This window comes from Anabrus simplex, chromosome 6 (genome assembly GCF_040414725.1).
Source record: "Anabrus simplex isolate iqAnaSimp1 chromosome 6, ASM4041472v1, whole genome shotgun sequence".
NCBI classification, from domain to species: Eukaryota; Metazoa; Arthropoda; class Insecta; order Orthoptera; family Tettigoniidae; genus Anabrus; species Anabrus simplex.
In genome coordinates, this window is record NC_090270.1 from 282,948,109 (window position 1) to 282,970,007 (window position 21,899).

The following is a 21,899-nucleotide window of genomic DNA, read 5'->3' on the forward strand; positions in this document are numbered from 1 at the left end:
ACAGAGGAGTGTTAGGATTTCAGTTAATTGAGAGTAGTGTATGAAACCTTGATGATGTGTGTCAGTGTGGTGTGAAGTTAAAAACTATGACTAAAAAGTGCATTAAGGTGTTAGCAAATGTTTTTATCATTATGATTTTCTTATAAATAAACCTTTAATTGTATATTTCAAGCAGGACTAGGCTGGTGATTATGTATTTGTTGAGAATGTTATTTCAATGTCCTGTGTAATTTGTGTTTTTCTTGTAATAAGTTGTGCACTGATGTTATTTAACAATGAATGTTGGTTTAATTTTGTCATCTTCAAGTGCATGGGTTGTAGGATTATGTTAATGAGTCAAGTGCATATTTAAAGTAGTCTTGCTTGCTGAGTATCTTATTTACTGAATATTAAACATCATTTCACTGTTCTGGACAATTTGTGTTTTCCTTGTATTGTGTTGTTGTTTTAATAACGAATATTAATTTCATTTTTTCATTGTCAAATGTAGTGGCATAGGGTTATGTAAATTGGTCGAATACTTTCCTCAATTTTGGTATATTATTTTTAACTGTTTTTTTTTTTTTTTTTTTTTTTTGTGTGTGTGTGTGTGTTTTCTTACTATGGAAACATGATTTATATTTCATATTCTAATTCTTCTTGCAATTGCAAGCTGTCCACTTCATGGCCGTATCGATGAGTTTAATCAACAAATTAATCTAACAAGCCACCTAATCGATACTTTATTTCTTTTGCCTTTGGCAAACTTAAAAATACATTAACAAACACAGTACATGTTTCGACCACTTAGTGGTCATCTTCAGCTGTATATAAAAAATCTTAGATGATAACATTTAAAAGCAAGCACATTGGATCTTAAAACTATATCCCATGGGAATCCAAAAACTATTGTTCTAGATGCTTTAAATGAATTGGAAGATGGGGGGGGGGGGGGTAAGGAGATTTATGTGAATGATACTTAAATTACAGTATCGTTTACAATTGTGTTTAAAAAACTTAAATGATGAAAAACATATTTAAAATATTTAAAAGCGTCTATGGTAAAATTCTTTTTGATAAAATTAGGTGGCGTGAATAAAAAGTTCGTGTTTGTAATAATCTTCAGGCATTTGTGAGAAAATAATAACTTAATTAAAATTCGCGTCTGTGGTGCTGTTAAACACTTTGTTTTTAATAAACATACTTTAAAATATTCTAAAGTGTCTATGGTAAGGCACTTATTCAAAAACACTTGTGCTTGAATGAAAGTTTATGTCAGATGCACCAGTCTTCAGGTATTTATTGTTTATATTTAATAACTTCCTTGAGTGTTATTCTTGTGGTTAAAAGGCCGTGTTGACTGTTTAACTTCCGAGAATTGCTCTTCGGAATATGATAAAAGATATTGTGTTAGTCGTTTAACTTGTTAAAACCCTGTGGTGGCTTCTGTTATACAAAATGGCGATCTGATTCGGGCAGCTTGCCTCGCGATCTTATCTGTCAAATGTTTAATCCGCGTTGCCTTGGAGAACTGCCTTCGTGCACGACCTAGTGTGATAGCGGTGTGACATGGTGTGACACGCCACCTAATTTTATCAAAAAGAATTTTACCATAGACGCTTTTAAATATTTTAAATATGTTTTTCATCATTTCGCCACCTAATTTTATCAAAAAGAATTTTACCATAGACGCTTTTAAATATGTTTTTCATCATTTAAGTTTTTTAAACACAATTGTAAACGATACTGTAATTTAAGTATCATTCACATAAATCTCCTTACCCCACCCCCCCATCTTCCAATTCATTTAAAGCATCTAGAACAATAGTTTTTGGATTCCCATGGGATATAGTTTTAAGATCCAATGTGCTTGCTTTTAAATGTTATCATCTACGATGTTTTATATACAGTTGAAGATGACCACTAAGTGGTCGAAACATGTACTGTGTTTGTTAATGTATTTTTAAGTTTGCCAAAGGCAAAAGAAATAAAGTATCGATTAGGTGGCTTGTTAGATTAATTTGTTGACTAATTCTTCTTTACGAACATTATGAACGTTATTGGCGTTAGTTATATTATCAGGAATGAATGCCCAGCTACATCCCACAGCAGACAGTGGCCCAATGTTTCTGCCATATTGGAGACTGGATTAAGGTCTGATAGGTCGTAGTTGGTCTTTACCATACCTTAGATGATAAATCCTCCTCTGCGAACCATGTGACCTTGCCGCGGTGGGGAGGCTTGCGTGTCCCAATGATGCAGATAGCCGAGCCGCAGGTGCAACCATATCGGATGGGTATCTGTTGAGAGACCAGACTAACGAATGGTTCATCGAAAGGGGGGTAGCAGCCTTTCGGTAGTTGCAAGGGCGGCAGTCTAGATGATTGACTGATACGGCCTTGTAATAATACGCAACATGGCTTAGCTGTGTTGATACTGCTACACGGCTGAAAGCAACGGGAAACTACAACCGTAACTAGCTCCCGAGGACATGCAGCTCTCTCTGTATGAATGATGTCCTGATGATGGCTTCCTCCCGGGTAAAATATTCCGGAGGTAAACTAGTCCCCCATTCGGATCTCCGGGTGGGGACTACACGAGAGGGGGCGATCATCAGGAAGAAGGATACTGACATTCTGCGAGTCGGAGCGTGGAATGTTAGAAGTTTGAATCGTTGTGGTAGGTTAGAGAATCTGAAAAGGGAGATGGATAGGCTAAAGTTAGATGTAATTGGTATAAGTGAAGTACGCTGGCAGGAAGAACAGGATTTTTGGTCAGGCGACTACCGAATTATCAAGACAAAATCAAACAGGGGAAATGCAGGAGTTGGTTTAATAATGAATAAGAAAATAGGGCAGCGGATAAGCTACTACGAACAGCATAGTGAAAGAATTATTGTTGTCAAGATAGACACCAAACCAATGCCCACCACAATAGTGCAGGTCTATATGCCTACTAGTTCAGCAGATGATGAAGAAATCAAAAGAATATATGAGGAGATAGAAGATTTAAATCAATATGTAAAAGGTGATGAGAATCTAATTGTGATGGGAGACTGGAATGCAGTGGTAGGCCAAGGAAGAGAAGGTAGTACAGTAGGAGAATTCGGATTGGGACAAAGGAACGAAAGAGGAAGTCGGCTGGTTGAATTCTGCACTGATCATAATTTAGTCCTTGCCAATACTTGGTTCAAACACCACAAACGACGGCTGTATACGTGGACGAGACCTGGAGACACTGGAAGGTATCAAATAGACTTCATTATGATTAGGCAGAGATTCAGAAACAAGGTGTTGGATTGCAAAACTTTCCCAGGAGCAGACGTGGACTCTGACCACAACTTGTTGGTCATGAAATGCCATCTGAAGCTGAAGAAATTGAAGAAAGGAAAGCATGCAAAAAGATGGGGTCTACACAAGTTGAAAGAAAAGAGTGTGAGGGATTGCTTCAAGGAACATGTTGCACAAGGACTAAATGAAAGGGCTGAAGGAAACACAATAGAGGAAGAGTGGAGAGTCATGAAAAATGAAGTCAGCAGGGCGGCTGAGGAAATCTTAGGAAGGAAGAAAAGATCAACTAACAATCAGTGGATAACTCAGGAGATACTAGACCTGATTGATGAACGACGAAAATACAAGAATGCTAGAAATGAAGAGGGCAGAAAAGAATACAGGCGATTAAAGAATCAAGTGAATAGAAAGTGCAAGGTAGCTAAGGAAGAATGGCTGAAGGAGAAGTGCAAGGATGTTGAAGACTGTATGGTCTTGGGAAAGGTAGATGCTGCATACAGGAAAATCAAGGAAACCTTTGGAGAAAGGAAATCTAGGTGCATGAATATTAAGAGCTCAAATGGAAAGCCACTTCTACGGAAAGAAGACAAAGCAGAAAGATGGCAGGAGCATATCCAACAGTTGTATCAAGGTAACGATGTAGATAATTTGGTTCTGGAACATGAAGAGGCTGTTGATGCTGATGAAATGGGAGACCCAATTTTGAGGTCAGAGTTTGACAGAGCTGTGAGTGACCTAAATAGGAACAAGGGACCTGGAATTGATGGTATTCCCTCTGAACTACTGACTGCTTTAGGAGAAACCAGCATGGTGAGGTTATTTCATTTAGTGTGCAGGATGTATGAGACAGGAGAAGTCCCATCCGATTTTCGGCAGAACGTTGTTATACCTATTCCCAAGAAAGCCGGTGCTGACAGGTGTGAAAACTACCGCACCATTAGTTTAGTATCTCATACCTGCAAAATTTTAACACGTATTATTTACAGAAGAATGGAAAAACAAGTTGAAGCTGAGTTGGGAGAAGATCAATTTGGCTTCAGAAGAAATGTAGGAACACGTGAAGCAATCCTGACTTTACGTCTGATCTTAGAGGATCGAATCAAGAAGGACAAGCCCACGTACATGGCATTCGTAGATCTAGAAAAAGCATTCGATAATGTACATTGGAACAAGCTATTTATGATTCTGAGGATGATAGGGATCAGATACCAAGAACGAAGAATTATCTACAACCTGTATAAAAATCAGTCTGCAGTGATAAGAATCGAGGGCTTTGAAAAAGAAGCAGCAATCCAGAAAGGAGTGAGGCAAGGCTGCAGTTTGTCCCCTCTCTTTCTCAGTGTTTACATAGAACAGGCAGTAAAGGAAATCAAAGAGAAATTTGAAAGGGAATCACAGTCCAAGGAGAGGAAATCAAAACCTTGAGATTTGCCGATGATATTGTTATTTTATCTGAGACTGCAGAAGATCTCGAGAAGTTGCTGAATGGTATGGATGAAGTCTTGGGTAAGGAGTACAAGATGAAAATAAATAAATCAAAACAAAAGTAATGGAGTGCAGTCGAACGAAGGCAGGTGATGTAGGAAATATTAGATTAGGAAACGAAGTCTTAAAGGAAGTAGAGGAATATTGTTACTTGGGAAGTAAAGTAACTAACGATGGCAGAAGTAAGGAGGACATAAAATGCAGACTAGCACAAGCAAGGAAGAGCTTTCTTAAGAAAAGAAATTTGCTCACTTCAAACATTGATATCGGAATTAGAAAGATATTTTTGAAGACTTTCGTGTGGAGCGTGGCATTGTATGGAAGTGAAACATGGACGATAAATAGCTCAGAAAGAAAGAGAATAGAAGCTTTTGAAATGTGGTGTTACAGAAGAATGCTGAAGGTGAGATGGATAGATCGAATTGGTGAGAGGAGATCGATTTAGCTAAATTTGACGAGAAGAAGTGATAGAATGATAGGACACATCTTAAGACACCCAGGACTTGTTCAGTTGGTTTTTGAAGGAAGTGTAGGTGGTAAGAACGGTAGGGGTAGACCAAGGTATGAATATGACAAACAGATTAGAGCAGATGTAGGATGCAATAGTTACGTAGAAATGAAAAGGTTAGCACAGGATAGGGTGGCATGGAGGGCTGCATCAAACCAGTCTATGGACTGATGACTCAAACACACAAGATGATAAATTGCATTTTGTAGCAAACGTTTCAGTTTTCTAATTCAAACAGCGTCACCTAACCTAACATAACCATACAATACGTATGATGAAAACATAGTTCAAGCGCCAGTAGAGATATAATAACCTTCTCTCCATAAATTTACATGATAATAGCCTTTTTGAAATTTAATCAGGTGCTGGCCTTCTGACCCCAACTTGGCAGGTTTGATCGTAGCTCAGTCTGGTGGTATTTGTAAGTGCTCAAATAAGTCAGCCTCGTGTTGGTAGATGTACTGTCACATGAAAGGAACTTCTGTGGGACAAAATTCTAGCACCTCGGCATCTCCATAAACCATCAAAAGTAATTAGTAGGACGTAAGACAGTAGCATTATTAATGTTGAAATGTGCAGCAGCTAGATTAGCATTAATGTACCGTTGCTTGTAAAAACAACAAAATGAGTAAAACGGTAATGACTGTGGAACACTGCAAGCATTGCCTGGGCTGAAATAAGCTATAATGAGACACAGGATCACAAAAAATAAAAAACGTGGACATTGTCATGGCAATCTGCAATCATGGTGATGCTCCTTGATCACATCGCTTCATGTGGATACCGTTACGTCAGCATACGTCGTGATATCATGGCTGATCAGTCACAGTTTGTGTAGTAACATTCACGAGGTAAGTTTATAGTGTTATGTGGGTGTGCTAATACCATATTTATGCAAATAATCCAAACCCCCTAACTTTAAGAAGGCCGATTTTGAAAAAAAAAAAAAAAAAAAAAAAAAAAGCCAACATTGATGCAAATAAAACCAGCACCCCAATTCTTTTTTTAAATGTGCAGGTATTATTCACGTAAATACGGTAATCAGATTGGAATGAAAGCCTTAAATCATGATCACAGTGACAGTGTAGGAAATAACAGTCGTTACCCGTGATTCTTAGATATCAATGTGGGGGAAAAAAAAAAAAAAAAATTCACAGTTCCTGACAGTCGCACATGGTCAAGTGTAACCTCCAATTCACTGTCAAGGAGTGTGACCAGAAAATAATGTTTAATAAACCACTCCTCCGAGATAAAAGGCTTCTACTAATATTTGTTTTAGAACGAGTGTGATCTGCAATAATACTCTGATATTTTTATTAGCCATGGTGCACATGTTCTCATATTCGTTATTTGGTGTTTTTCATAACTTTCAGTGCACTTGTTATTTTATAAGCCCCAGCGGAAAAGTTTTCATAACTGTTCTCATGTTTTTCACACCTCTTAATACTTTCCTCTCATGTATAGAAATGGTGATATAGTTTAAACTGTACCCGTGGATGCACAATGTACAATGCCCTCATGTCGGAAAAAAATTGTATTTAGTGTTTGCATATCCCTGTTGGATAGCTTTTATTTGTATATTCAGTAGTACCTTTTCTCGCTTAACATTTTTTTTTTTTTTTTTTTTTTTTTTTTTTGCCCCTGCAGAAATGTCTTAACAAGGTTTTACTGTATTTACAAATAAAACTCTCAAAACGTCCACTCATGACCCACATGAACAAGCACCTGTTACTGAAATAATTCTAATGGCTCAGTAGAAGACATATCATACTACAAAGCACGTGAATGCTGCTGATTAACCCTCATCAAACTGCCTTCCCATGTGCGTTCTACTCTAGTTAATAAGGTACTATATTATTGTGGTGACACTAGTTCACATAATATTATTGTTCGTGAAATTATCTTGAAAATAACATTCCAGCATCATGGATTATTAATTGAAACATTCTTAATACCTTGTAAATTAATAATAAAATTACAAAGAGAAATATTTTTGTAAAAACTCAATTAATTTAGCAATGTTTTGGACTACAGCATGTAACAAAACATAATCACGGTAGAAAAGTAAGAAATTCCTAAAGTTTCAGATAAATGATTGAAATCATTTAATTAACTGAATGATTAAGTAATCTATTAAAATTAATCTCAATATTGTCAGATATTAAAAGTCCACTGCCACAAATTATTTGATGAAAAACAATTTCCAAGAATATTTCCTTCAGGTTAAACTAATTACAACCCAAACAGTAAATTGTTTGGAATCAAACCATGCCGTGACTCACAAATCACAGTATCGCTCATCACTACAAAAAAAAAAACACCTTCCTAGTGGATATTACATTTATTACTTAGAGAAGGAAATTGGGAGAGGTTATCTTGCTCTGAGCCAGACCACACACTGTAGAATGTCTAGCTAGAACTGTTCTCTCTGGGTAAGCTACTCTCCTAGCACTTACATACTCCTGGAGAATTTACTCTCTGTAGAGCAGAAGTAGAGTACAGGTAGGGTAGCACTAAGTAGATCACACAGCAGCCTGCGTACAATGGTCTAGAGACCATCAGACAGAGCTCTAGCTAGACCTGACAATTCAAGACAGATGTGACACTGAAGGAGCAGTATCGCTGCAGCTATTGTCCGACTCAATCTGCTTAAAAGAAATGCCAATTGTAAATTTGTTTAAGTAGATGTGAGCCGAAATGGTCGCATATCTAATTGTTTGCTATTGAAATTTCTCGCAAACAATCATCTGAATATATCTGATATATGAAATATTTATCGGAACAATCTGATATGCCGCCACTTGTTATTGCTGACCATGCTCTTGCAGAAAAAGTCCATGTGCTCTTTTTGTCATTATGTCTTTAAAACCTTCTATATGTCCTCTTTGGCAAGAAAGAACAGTGTAACTTTTACAACAAAGCATGCTCATACTCAACGGATTTTTAAAAAAACTTATCCGACTGGTATTATAATACCATAGGATTGATGTTTACTTGAACTCTACATTTTGCCATCTGCTAAAGTTTCCTCTTGATGCAAACACGAACAAAGATGCCCTGGATAATACATAATGACAACCCATTCCATGCTGTTTCCTCAGTTGTTTCTTGCTAAAGAGTTCAAAGTAGACAGTGCTCTTAAAGAGTGATGGAAAACATTGTTAATTTCTCAGAAGGTATTTTATGAACCACGTTTGTAGGACTTATTTCTAGTTTTGATCCATACTACCTCCTCGCTACATATCAGGACCTTTCTTCAGAACAACCAGTACAACCATATCATACACATATGCCTTTCTAAGAATGATGTTGGTAACAGACACAAGATGCATGTTCCCGACATGGAAATGAGTTGCTGAAACTAGCCTTCCTCAAACATTTGAATGAGCCCCAACAAAGTAATTAATTCATTTACCTTTAAAAAAAACAGTGAAGTTAAAATATTTTGTTGTAATGATAATTCTCATCTTGATGATAGCCAGGAACAGTATGCATTCCACAAATCAATTACTGATACCGGTATCTTTTTTCTTTATCATGGAGTAGGAAACTATCGTAAATAACTGATCCAGAAGACTTTTTTTTACTTTTTTTAAGGTAATGCAGAATTCTATTCTTACTACTTACATCGGTAGATCATTGTGGGCCCCAGGATCAGCCTTCACAATAAGTCTCTGTCCAGGCGGGTATTCAAATCCATGCAGCTTGTCTCGAGCATATGCAGCTGCTTGTGGGCTGTTGTAAACAGCAGTTGCTTGTCCCTTACCCTAAAAGTGTGGCAGAATATTACACTCACATGAAATACCATGAAGTATATAGTACAATTAAAAAAAAGGTCATATACATACATATCTTGATTTTGTATCCAAGTGCAGATAATCCAACCCAGGTACAAGATCAAACAGTTTCCATAATTGATCTTGATTAAGACTGGGAGATGCAATCACACGGAGAGTTGTAAAACTGTCTGCCTTTGAAAATCCACCAGAATCCACTGAAATAATAATAATAATAATAGTAATAATAATAATAACAACAACAACAACAATCATCCTGATAGCCGTCCCAACCGAGGGTTCCCAATGGAATGGCCCCCTATAGCTCATTCCAGGCTAAGAAAACAGCACTGCTCTGCTCTTATGGACCTACAAGGAGGCAACACACCCCCTCTGAGACACCCACAATTCCTCGTGATTAAGGATATTATACTGTACGTTGTAATGTATTATGAAAGACAGATAAAAAGGATGAGGCATTTTTCCTCATGAGTAACTGAATTAACTACATAACATTTTCTATTCGTAGGGAGGAAGCACAATGACAGGAACAGCTATTGCTTCATTGCCTTCCTTCATTTTCCTTTGAGTTGCTCTGTATCGTGTAGTCCCTCACTCTGTAATCTGCCAGCAGCTCACTTCTGTAGTGAAGTCATTTACAGAATTTATTTGTTGTGTGCGTATTTTTAGGCTTTAAATCAGTGCATACTTGTCTTGTGTTGAGTGAGAGTTGGTTGTATATTGCACAGTGTTTGTGTGTGTTCTATTATTTTCGTACTGTACAGAAGTTGTTGGTGTCGTGGTGTGCAGCAATACGTCATGGCATAACTTGTACTGATAAAAAAAATCAGCCATGTGTTTTATTTGTGCTTGGTTTTATTTTTCTGTTTTTTCTAAAGCGCACTTTAATTTTACCACTTTTTTCACGACCGCATTCCATTTTTACTGTTGTTTTTGTGAGCGATACGACAGAACAGTAGTACTCCGCGTTGCCTGGGGAAATTTATTAAATGCAACCCTCACCCCTCGAGCCCATTAAAAAATATTATTTTCCTATTTTCTACCCCAATTAGCCTTACACTTCAATGCTGAGGGTTTTTTTTTTTTTTTTTTTTTTTTTGCCACAGTTTACCTCTGATTCTGTACATATATATCCCACGTTGTTCCATCTATACAATGGCTCGATGAATGACGCCCCTCCACCAACTTCTGTCTTTGTACTTTTCTCCTTCTTCAATGTTCTCCCAGTCCCCTCCTCGTTGCTGAATGTCATTTTACACCATGTCTGTATATCGCATTCTTGGCCGCCCTCTTGGTCTTGAATATTTTAACTGCAGATCATACATTTTTTCTGGGTATGCAATCAGGATCCATCCTTCGCATGTGACCATACCATTTGAGTCTACGCAGAGTTATTTTATCCTGCATTCTGCCAACCTAAGCCATGTCCCTGATGTTCTCATTACGAATTTTATCTCGTCTTGTTTTGCCAACAATCGCTCGGACAAATCTCATTTCAGCTGCCTGAATCCTTGCTTCGTCCTTTTTCCTCATGGTCCAGGTCTCGCTCCCATGTCAAAACTGGCATGTAATAAGTCAGATAAATTGCTTGCTTGCATTTCAATGGTACTTCTGGGTTCCATATTAGGTCTCAGACAACTCTACAGAATGTTTCTCCAGCTTGAATCCTGCTGGTAAGTTCCTCTTCAATGGAGCCTGTTGCTGATATCATGCTTCCTAGATTTTTGAATTTGGTGGACATCTTGAGTTGTTTACCCTCTATTTCACAGTAACCTCCAAGTTGACCATTTCTCTGCATAACCAACACTTCCTGACTGAATCTTAGGCTGTACCCTTTAGCTGTTACTGGCCATGCATTGATCCGATCCTGAAGTTCCTCCTTGGAATCTCCCCATATACAGATGTCAACAGCAAATAGCATGACTTTCATTTTGCTTTCACCAACGATTTGGCATACTTGTTGTTGAATCTCATTCATCACAGTAATGAAGAGAAGAGGTGACAGAACTCTACCTTGTCTTAGGCTCATAGTTATTCTAAATGGTTCTATCATTCCTGATGGTGTTTTGACGCGACTACTGATGTCTTCATATAAATTCTCAATTTGTTTTATTATGTCATTATTGATTCCACTGTTTCTCAGCACTTCCCAGACTTTGTACCTGCTTACAGCTTAAAAGGCCTTTTTGAAATCCAGAAAGGCCAGCCAAAGGATCTTATCATGTTCATAATATTTCTCCATTAGCTGACGCAGTCCAAATATTAGATCAACTGTTGATCTGCCTTTCCGGAATCTGTAATGTTTCTCTGATAACTTTAATAGGGAACGTGCATAATTTTCAATTTTTTTTTTTTTTTAAGTACACCAATGAAATAGTACGTAAACCTATTACATTGTGGTAAGTTGCCTTGTTTTCTACCATTAAAAAAATATTTAATAGTGCCTTTCCGCAAGGCGAGTGAAACGGCCTCTGACATAAGCGGCGTGCTGTGACGTCACGATCCAGTACCACGTGCAGCTCTACCAGCCGTTGTGCATCAGCCGTTACTAAAAGCTGATTGTTTATTATTCATGATCGCGAATAACTTCGAAATGACAGAAGAAAGGTTCAAAACAGCACAGTCAGACAATCTACCATGTGCAGATGTCATCATTCTTGAAAAATAGTGACTTTTGTGGCCGCAGAAATTCGAATATAAAAAGCAAGTTTGTAAGTGGCGTCTTTGATATACGTACAATGTACTGTGACCCATAGTATTAGGATAACAACGAACCTGGATAGATATCACATCACTTTCAACATTTCCTTCTAAGACTGATTCCCATATTAAAGAATAACATTACATTTTCGGGCTTTCAGCATTAGTCAAGTAAGAAATCGGATTTCAGCATAACATAAACATATAGGTAGCATTATAGTACTAGTCCGCCTCTGTGGTGTAGTGGTTAATGTGATTAGCTGCCACTCCCGGAGGCCCAGTTTCGATTCCCGGCTCTGCCATGAAAGTTGAAAACAAATAGTACGAGGGCTGGAACGGGGTCTACTCAGCCTCGGGAGGTCAACTTAGTAGAGGGGTTTCGAATCCCACCTCAGCCATCCTCAAAGTGGTTTTTCGTAATTTTCCACTTCTCCTCCAGGCACCTAAGGCCAGGGCCGTTTCCTTCCCTCTTCCTTGTCTATCCCTTCTGATCCTCCCATCCTCCAACAAGACCCCTGTTGAGCATAGCAGATGAGGAGTCTGGGCAAGGTAATGGCCCTCCTCACCAGTTGTATCACCATACCCAATGTCTCACGTTCCAGGACACTGCCCTTGAAGCGGTAGAGGTGAAATCCCTCACTGAGTCCGAGAGAAAACCAACCCTGAAGGATAAAATGATTAAGAAAGAAAGAAAGATCATAGTACTATAGGGCTATAATCTACCATTCCCAAAACAATATATATTTATGTTTGGGACAGCTGGCCTACCCACTTCCGGGGCCCATGACAGAGAAACATTAAATATCTTTGTGGAGGGAGAAAGTTGAACATGATACAGATAAATATGACTTCATCTAGTTTTCACAAGTCGAGCTGAGTGGTTCAGACGGTTGAGGTGCTGGCCTTCTGACCCCAACTTCGCAGGTTCGATCCTGGTTCAGTCCGGTGGTAGTTGAAGGTGCTCAAATACGTCAGCCTCGTGTCGGCAGATTTACTGGCACGTAAAAGAACTCCTGCAGGACTAAATTCCTGCACATCGGCGTCTCCGAAAACCGTAGAAATAGTTACCGGGGTGTAAAGCCAATAACATTAATTACATTTGGCTTTTAACAAGCTGAGCATATCAGGCAAGAAAAGTGTCCTGATGACATTTTAGTCGTTCAATACAGGAATGTCTTTGGGTGCTGTGACTTAAACTTTTTTTTTTTTGCGTCACACCGTCACATATAGGTCTTATGGTGACGATGGGACAGGAAAGGCCTAGGAATGGGAACGAAGCGGCCTTGGCCTTAGGTACAGCCTCAGCATTTGCCTGGTGTGAAAATAGTAAACCACAGAAAACCATCTGCAGGGCTGCTGGCATGGCGTTCGAAACCCACTACCTCCCGGATGCGAGCTCACAACTGCGCGCTCCTAACCGCACGGCCAACTCGCCCGGTATTTTTACCCTTCGGTTTATTGACTTGGCTTGTATAACCTAGGCTAAGTTGGATAACATTTTAAACACGAACATCACTATTTTCCCCTGTGTGCAATTATGTTATTTATTTCATTAATATTATGATAATTATTATAATTGAGCACTGTTAACTTATAAGACCCCAACAGACAAGCATTGGTTTTGTGTAGAGTTATACATTTGTTAAATTCACGTTGTTTCCTTTCATGATGTACACGCCTATTTTTTGTTATATTATAGAGCAGGGCTGGCCACAACGAGGCTCGCGAGCCGCATGCGGCTCTTGAGTCAGTCTCGTGCGGCTCTTGACACCGACCTTAGAGTAAAATTAAATGATATAATTAATGGAATCTTAACAACCTCTCGCGGCCGGCGGCAGTCAGTAGCAGCGATGTGCGGCTTAACGTCATTAGCGCTGTACGTCAGTGGTAAGACATGGGAGGTGAAGATAGTTTTGGCGCCTTCTGTTAGATAGTGCTTTGAGCGGGAGGGTGGGTCAGGGAGTCAGTGTCCTGAGGTGAAGCCAGTCGCGTTCACGTATAGGCAGTAGTGAGTGCCAATACTTTTCTGTGTGCAGTTGTATGCTGTTTGAATACAGTTGTAGCCTGGTGTCCGAACAGTTGCAATGCTGTCTAAGAAGCGTAAATATGAAGATGAGAATCGAGCTTTTGATACCGACTGGGAGGAAGAATTCGTTTTTGTTGAAAGAAACGGTAAGCCAATGTCTTTTTTGTGTCAAATAACTTTGTCACAGTTCAAGGCCAGTAATCTAAAACGCCATAATGACACTAACCACGGCGGTTTCAACAAAGATTTTCCTGTTGGCGCTCAGTTAAGGAAAACCAAACTGAAATCACTAAAGTAAAAACTTCATGGTCAGAGTAGGGTTATGTCAATTTTTACCAAGGAAGCAGATTTGACAACCGAAGCTGGCTTCATCTTGGCTTTTAATATTGCAAAAGCAAACAAGCCTTACACAGAAGGGGAGTTTGATAAGGACATGGCGCAAGTTATTTCTATTTTAGAACCCAAAATAAGAAACTGCTGAAAATGATCAACGAAATGCCCGCTGCTAGACACACAATAGAGAGGTGAGTTTCTGTTATTAGTGCAGATATTTTAAATAATTTACAAAAATATCTAAGCAAGTGCTCAGCAGTAAGTCTGGCTCTGGACGAGTCTACTGATATCAAAGATAAATCACAACTAGCCATATTTGTGAAGTGTGTGTCAAAGGACTTGGAGGGGGTGAAAGAACTTTTAGACCTGGTTACTTTGAAGGATACAATTCGTGGTTGTGACATTAAAGAAGCCCTGGATGGTGTTTTACAGAAAAACTCAGTATCAGCATTGCTACCAATAGTGCACCATCTATGAATGGCACGAAACAAGGGCTTATTGGGCTTTTAAATGCTGACACATCATTTCATGATTTCCTACCTGTACATTGTATTATTCACAGAGAACATTCAGCAACAAAATATTTTCAGTACCCGCATATTATGCAGGTAGTTCTAAAAATAGTGAACTGTATTCGCTCAAGTGTCAAAACACACCGACAGTTCAAATCTTTTATAGAAGATATGAACAATGATGAGCTTCCTGATGATGTATCTTGGTACTGATTAACAAGATGGCTATCAGTAAGCAATGTTCTTGACAGATTTTTTGAATTACTTGATCCAATCAAACAGTTTATGGAAAGAAAATCATTCCTTGAACTTGATGACCCCCAGTGGTTGTTAGATTTGACTTTTTCACAGATGTGGTCCAGCATTTAAAAACGCTAAACATGCATTTACAAGGAAGAGAAAAACTTTTCTGAACTGGCCCAGACTGTATTTAACTTTCATAGCAAGTTGAAACTTTTTGGGAAAGACCTTCAGACTAAAATATTTTCTCAAGTCAAATGTTTGAAGAAAATTACTGAAAGCCTTCCTGACGTTCAGGTGGAAACTGAAGATTACATGAGTAAAATGTCTGGCCTTGCTGAAGAAATCAATGGGAGATTTGAGATCACTTAAACCTTCATTTCCATTCCTGGAAAATCCTTTTTCTGTTGATGTTGTGGGCGAAAGCTGTCCTGTTTCATCACCAATAACAAAGGATACAGGAGCTGTAGAGTTGGAGCCACTAGAACTGCAAGAGGACGAAGGACTAAAAGGCCTCGAACGAAGTGGCAATTCTACCATAGAATTTTAGGAGAATGTTCCAGAAGAAAAATACCACTAACAAAAGTGTGCCAAGTGACTAATCTCAAACTTTGGGACTACTTATGTGTGTGAATCACTGCACTCAACGCTTAAATTAATTAAATCTAAATATCGATCTGAACTAATTGATGAACATTTAAGTGAACTTGTGCAAACTGCTCTTACCAATTATCAGCCAGATATAAAAAAACTAACAGCAAAAATGAACACTCAAAAAAGCACTTCTCAAAAGTAAAATCTCATTCCTTGATGTGTACCTGAAAAATAATGTGTGTAGTGTAGAAAATAAATGTTCCTTCATTTGTTATAACATGAAAAGCGTGTCTTCATTGTATAAACCATTTTCTAAACATGCTCCCAATTTTTGTCTCCTAAATTTGCGGCTCCCAGAAGTAAGGTTAGTGGCCCCCCCTATTTAGATATAGCCTAAATTTCTTTACAAATTAAGCTCCTCAATAAAGACATAAATAACTGTTCCATGCCAAGATAAATTGGTAGAATTAGAGCTGTCAAAATGGTTCATAACCCCTTTGATTTACTATCGACATGGATCACCCAAAACACTGTTTATTACTTTCATATTCCAAGATGTAATTGAAGCATTTAAATAAAGCATCATACATTAAAATTTAAAGTTTAACACTAGAACAGCTGACATGGAAAAGTGATTGAAAATTCAAACAAATTCATCTTACGTTAAAATCTTCAAAAAAATAAACTGTAGACTTTTCCGATATATCACCAGCATTTCTCCGGCTCGCCAAAATCCATTTCTCCCTAGTTTTAGCATCTTTGGAACATTTATAAACAATTTGTTTGGGATGGTATGCGATGTGCTATTGCACATCGGAAATCTACACCATTTATAAGTTTTCTGCCTCACTGTCTGCGCAGGATTCATTTTAAGTCTAAAATATACCACTCAGATTATTATCCAATGTATAGACCTCGAATTTAACTATACCAGACACTAACATAAAGTAGAAATACCCTAAGTGTATCCTGCTTCTCACAGCACACTGTGTTATTTCGTCTGCTAATTCAGTCAACCTGTAAGATGACGTCAGACCAATGAGATCGCGTACTTGCGTCACGTGACAGTTTCGTACATTGATTTAGATTTTTATTATGTTTGGAGTTATTATTTGTACATTCTGATCACATTTTTGAATTCTGCATGAAATTTTGAATCAGATTAGTATATTTTTAATTAAAACCCCGGATCATGCATGTTCCCTATTCTACCAATGGTGTTATTTTCCTTTCTACAATACTTTCATACAACTTTCCCACTTCGAAAGTTAATGTAATTCTGATGGCCATGATTGTTTATGCATCAAGTCTATATGGTCTGACACCATGATTAGCCAGTTTGAGTTCTGTTGGAGAAAGGAATTTTCACCATGAATCCTATGTTTGCATTTTGTATTATGCCTCATTCCTAAAAGCTTTATGACATATTCTGAAATTTAACAACATTATGTTGATTACACTTTTGTTAAGAGTTCCAATGTTACAATATAGCTAAAATCATGACAAGTTAAACACTCTTATTACATAATATAATGACTCAATATACACATGTAATTATAATAAAATAGATTTGTCTTTTCTTTCTAATGCATAATGTAAGAATAATTTACCATAGGCTTTTGCCTATTCAGTTAAAACAAGTTCCATTCTTATAAATGTTTAGTCATATATGAGGCGATCTTTGTTGATATTTGTGAATATTACAGTAGTAAATTAGCAGTAAAATACGCCAGTCAAGTGTAAGTATGCTAATGGCTCAATAAAATATATTACTTATCTACATTAAAATATTAGCTAACATGGTTGAACGTGCTTAAATGCTCTTGTGAAAGTCTAAAACAGTTGATAACAATAAATCTTGCATTGTTTTGCGTTACGTATTACATTGAAATAATGTGAAATTTGCCCATTATACAAACATATAAACACATTAAAGAATTTCAAACATTGCAAGGTATGCTTAGACGCAAATGTCTGTTTGTAGTTTAAATTAACAAGTGACAGCACATTCTTATGTTGTTTTAAAAAAGACTGATGAACATGCGAGTTAAAAGTCTGAATTTGCATAAGCCTTAGCCGATACACTTTGTGTAAAACTCAACCATTTTATCTTCTAATTTTGTTTTCGTGACTTGAACCTGGCTTGTTTTGGCTGATGTTCTGGAAATTGTTCAATTTGAATGATAAGGTCGTAATTGTTGGTGGCTCTTTCCTTTCTTATGATGTTGGTGTTAATAAATGTTGTTGTGGAGTGGTTGAGATGTATGCTGCTTGGCATACAATACGCGACAGACAGCGCGCACAATATTATTTCATATTGGTATACTGTTTTAATTCTTTTATACATGTGAGAGTGTGAATGTTAGGATAATGCAACTCTGCTAAATTTTAAGTTATGTATCTGCAGATAAGTGTTGTAAATGTAGTTAAGTGTAAGAGAAGGCCGGGCACCCTAACTTTGCCACTTGAAAGAAGTGAAATAAATGAATAAATAAATAAATTCTCACAGGGTGCGCTGATCTCTCTGACCTGGGACAAAACCTTGGCCTGAAGGAGACACTCAAACTCACGCTAGCTGATGACAGAATACTGCTGATCTCAGTCTTTCACTTTGCGTATGAAAGTGGATTAATCAAGCACATATACATTTCATGTGTTTTGGTATTCAGAGAACTTATATGTTGACTTTATGTGTTTGTGTCCTTTCTGAATTAAATCACATTTTGTTTTATTTTTAAATTCATTTTGAAATTTCTTTGTTCAATAAATTATTTTCATTTTTATCTCCACTTACAGAAAAGATGGTTACCTAACTTTGCTTCCTCTTTTAAAACAAAAATCACTACCGCCACTATCCACAGGTTTCTTAGCGTGGGATGGGTTGGTGACCACTAGTCCCGTAGCTGATTCTGGCTTTGCTTTCACTTTCTTTTGCTAGGCTTTTCATTTCCATCTTTCCTATCCCCTGGTCAACTCTTGTTCTTCTCTGACCCTGACAGTATTAGACTTGAGAGTCCGTCATTGCCATGCCTTTTGTGGTCCTTTCCTTTGTTTGCCGAATCTTTAATTCTTTTAAGGGTCTGATCTCTTCCTTCTTTGGATTCATGTTACGAGGTATTGGTTGCCCAGTTTTATTTTCACTTAATACTGTAATGACCACCACTAGTTTTTCATCTGCATGTCCCTTTGCACATCTTCCCTTTCTTTTGTTGATACGTTCATTTCCAAGTGGTGGACCTCTTCCTTTTTCTCATCTGATTAGTGTTAAAAGAGGATGGTTATATATTCCAAATACTTGGTAAGAAGCGTCCTGGCCCCTGTGGGTAGGAGAGACAGATGAAGAATATGCCCACAGTATCCCCTGCCAGTTGTAAGAGGCGACTAAAACAGGCGACCAAGGGATGATTGTATTAATCCATAAAACTATTTGCGATTAGTACCATCATGTGGGTAACGCCATGGGTCGCCTTTTCTTGGGGGTAGTACAACTATGTTAGGTACACAACAGGTTTGTAATTAGTAGCAGCAGTGAGTGGCTTCACCGTGGGTTGACAGTACCTGTGATTAGTACCACTATATGAGCGACACAGTGGGTCTGCATTGCCTGTGATTAGTACCCACTATACGAGGAACACCATTGGTTTGCGTTGTCTAGGAGTTGATATAGATGTTGATTCCCATAAGCAACCTGAAATATTTGTCCCGAATGAGTAAATTTATAATACCAATATAGTTGGTCGGTTATTGGACATTATAAATTTTCCAGCTAACTCATTCCTGGTTGCCAGCATTTCACCCCAGTGTGCAAAATTGGGTTCATCAGTTGGTAAATAGCACACCTACCAGTGTACTAGTGCACTGTGGAGGCCACTGCATACGCTACTTGGAGCCACGGGCAGTACCAATGCACTATGGGAGACTTCGTCCCATTTTCAAAAATTGATGCCTGCCTGGCCGTGAGATGATATAGATGTTGATTCCCATGGAAAACCTGAAATATTTGTCTGAATGAGTAAATTGGTATATTGGCATTATAAGAGAGCAAGGAAGGGAAGCGTGTGAGAAGGGGGGGTGAGGAGGGGGAGGTTATCAAGGCGGGCTGAGGGATACGGGAATACGGAAGATTGCCTAAGTAATGTACTGTAAATAGAATGAAAAATCAGACCTTGACTTTGTGTTTCTGAAAATGTGAATGAGCAGGTCAAATAGAATATTTGATTCTTCGAAAATGTTATTAAGATTGTAATTTGGATTAAAATATTGGTCCAAATGTACAAAGCAGTTCTCTGCTGTGTTAAGGAGTCCTTTATTCATAATTTTGAGGATTTCCATATCATGTTTAATGTCAGTAAACTTATGATTGTAATCGTTCATGTGTTGTCCTACTGCAGAAAATTTATTGTATTTCAGGGCATTGACATAAGATACTTGGAACATATATATATATATATATATTTATTTTATGAAATACTTCCTCTCATGCAGAGGCTGCCTTGCGACAAAGTATACTTTTACATTTATTTTTAGAAGATAAATAGGTATACTGTACTTGATAAATGTTGAAGGTAACCTAATTGTAACAGCGATTTCTTAGAATTATCAGTGAGCCCCTTAAGGCTATGATGGCAATCTCCCGTAATGCTGTAACTGGCAGACACATCTGTTTCCAGAAATTAGCGGCAAAAGCGGGAATCGTTCCCCTTGCTCCAATCATCAGACCTACTATGTCGATTTCCTCTATCTGGTATTTCTCCCTGTAGTAAGGAATTGTTGGTAAGTAAATATTCCTTTTTTCTAGGTTAACATCTGAGGGCTGCGACTTATGGCTTTCAAAGCGAATTGTGGGGTCGATGATGTAACCTCTCTTCTTATTCTTGAAAGCAATGATGTCAATCCTTCTGTGGCTTCCATTGTCCGCTAAGCCATGAACCTCTTCAAATACCTAGAAACCATGGTCTTTTGGTGTTGCCGCAATTAACGAGCGAATGTTATGATGACGCGTATTCCTTGAATGTTCACGAGGACAAGATCCCAGAACATGCGCAAGAGTTTCAATCTCCTTGAGGCAGCGCCTACAAAGGGAACCGTTCTGAGATCTTCCTGGTACCGATCTAACTGCTGAAATGTTTGCTGTCATCTTAATTGCTTCACGCCATTCACTACATGATAAGCCTTGATGGTCTCGAATCCAGGAGTATATTCATTGTACAAACATACACCTCTTCCTTTCTGCTGCAAGTTACACCACTCACTGAATGCCCTTTCTCTCAGTACTCTTCTCACTTTCCTGGCATCTGTTATTTCTAGGCGTGGATGCAGCAAATTGTCAGATGGAGGGACATTGAGGGATTGTAGTGAGAGAGTTATTTCTTCTTTCAGACACCTCTTCCTTTCTGCTGCAAGTTACACCACTCACTGAATGCCCTTTCTCTCAGTACTCTTCTCACTTTCCTGGCATCTGTTATTTCTAGGCGTGGATGCAGCAAATTGTCAGATGGAGGGACATTGAGGGATTGTAGTGAGAGAGTTATTTCTTCTTTCAGATTTCTTGTAGCACGGATGTCTTCGTCACCTGAGCTTAATAGTACCTTACAGATGTTAATGTGCTGAAGATGAGCTTCCCAAGTGGCGCAGAAGAGTCCCAACCCCTTATATTTTTTCTCAGTGTAGACCATTCCATTAGGAATGTCTGCAGGTATTTGAAGAATTTCATTAAGAGCACTTTGAATTAGTATGTCTGTATCAGCAAGGAACTTTTTCGGAATCTTCTCTGGCTTGATAGTTTGGAATGGATATATGAGAGATGGGCATATAACTGTGTTTACTACTTTAAATTTCTGGTCAGCCTGTAATAGTGGAGAAGAAACCAATTTCTCCATTTTATTTCGTAATTTTTTAAGCTCCTGTGTAGGTTGAAAAATTATTTCACTTGAAAAGTTAACTCCCAGATAGCGGATTGTTTCCTCACGTCGCAAACTCGATATATTATAGCTCTTAAATTCAGCTGGGTCTTCGATTAACTTTCCACATTCCATGCAGATTGCCGTAGATTTCATTGGGTTGATATAAAGCCCTATTTCATGAAATCTCCTTGTGACTATATTCAAGAGCTCAAGTGCTGCTCTTCGACTATTTCCTATGACAACCAAGTCATCAGTGAAACCCATGATCGTTAAAGGTGGAAGATGCGGTACTAAAGAAAATCCATAGTGACTTGTGAGAAAGTCTTCAGTTAGTTCGTTTAAAATATGATCTGTTGCTAGATTGTAGAGACAGGGAGAAAGAGGTGATCCCTGCATAACACCCCTTTTTAGGCTTAAGGTGGCTGTCTTTCCAGTTACAGTTTCTATTTTTGTAGTGTTTCCTGTCTGGAGATTAACTATTAGTTCCTTTAATTTCTCAGGTATTCCTAATGTCCTCAAGGTCTCATGTAAA

At 38.1% G+C, this 21,899-nt stretch overlaps 1 protein-coding gene across 4 annotated transcripts in view; it reads right to left on the reverse strand.

The window, feature by feature from the left end:
- LOC136876461 (RNA-binding protein 45) overlaps positions 1 to 21,899 on the reverse strand; it is a 279,414-nt gene that overhangs the window by 172,300 nt on the left and 85,215 nt on the right. For all 4 annotated transcript variants that reach the window (XR_010860594.2, XR_010860595.2, XM_067150447.2 and 1 more), the window contains exons 5-6: positions 9,111 to 9,256; positions 8,890 to 9,029 (exon numbers count right to left, since the gene is read on the reverse strand). Coding sequence is in view for 2 of the 4 variants with exons in the window: in XM_067150447.2 (XP_067006548.1) it covers positions 8,890 to 9,029; positions 9,111 to 9,256 (286 nt within the window). In the remaining 2 variants the exon portion in view is untranslated. The remainder of the gene's footprint in view (positions 1 to 8,889; positions 9,030 to 9,110; positions 9,257 to 21,899) is intronic.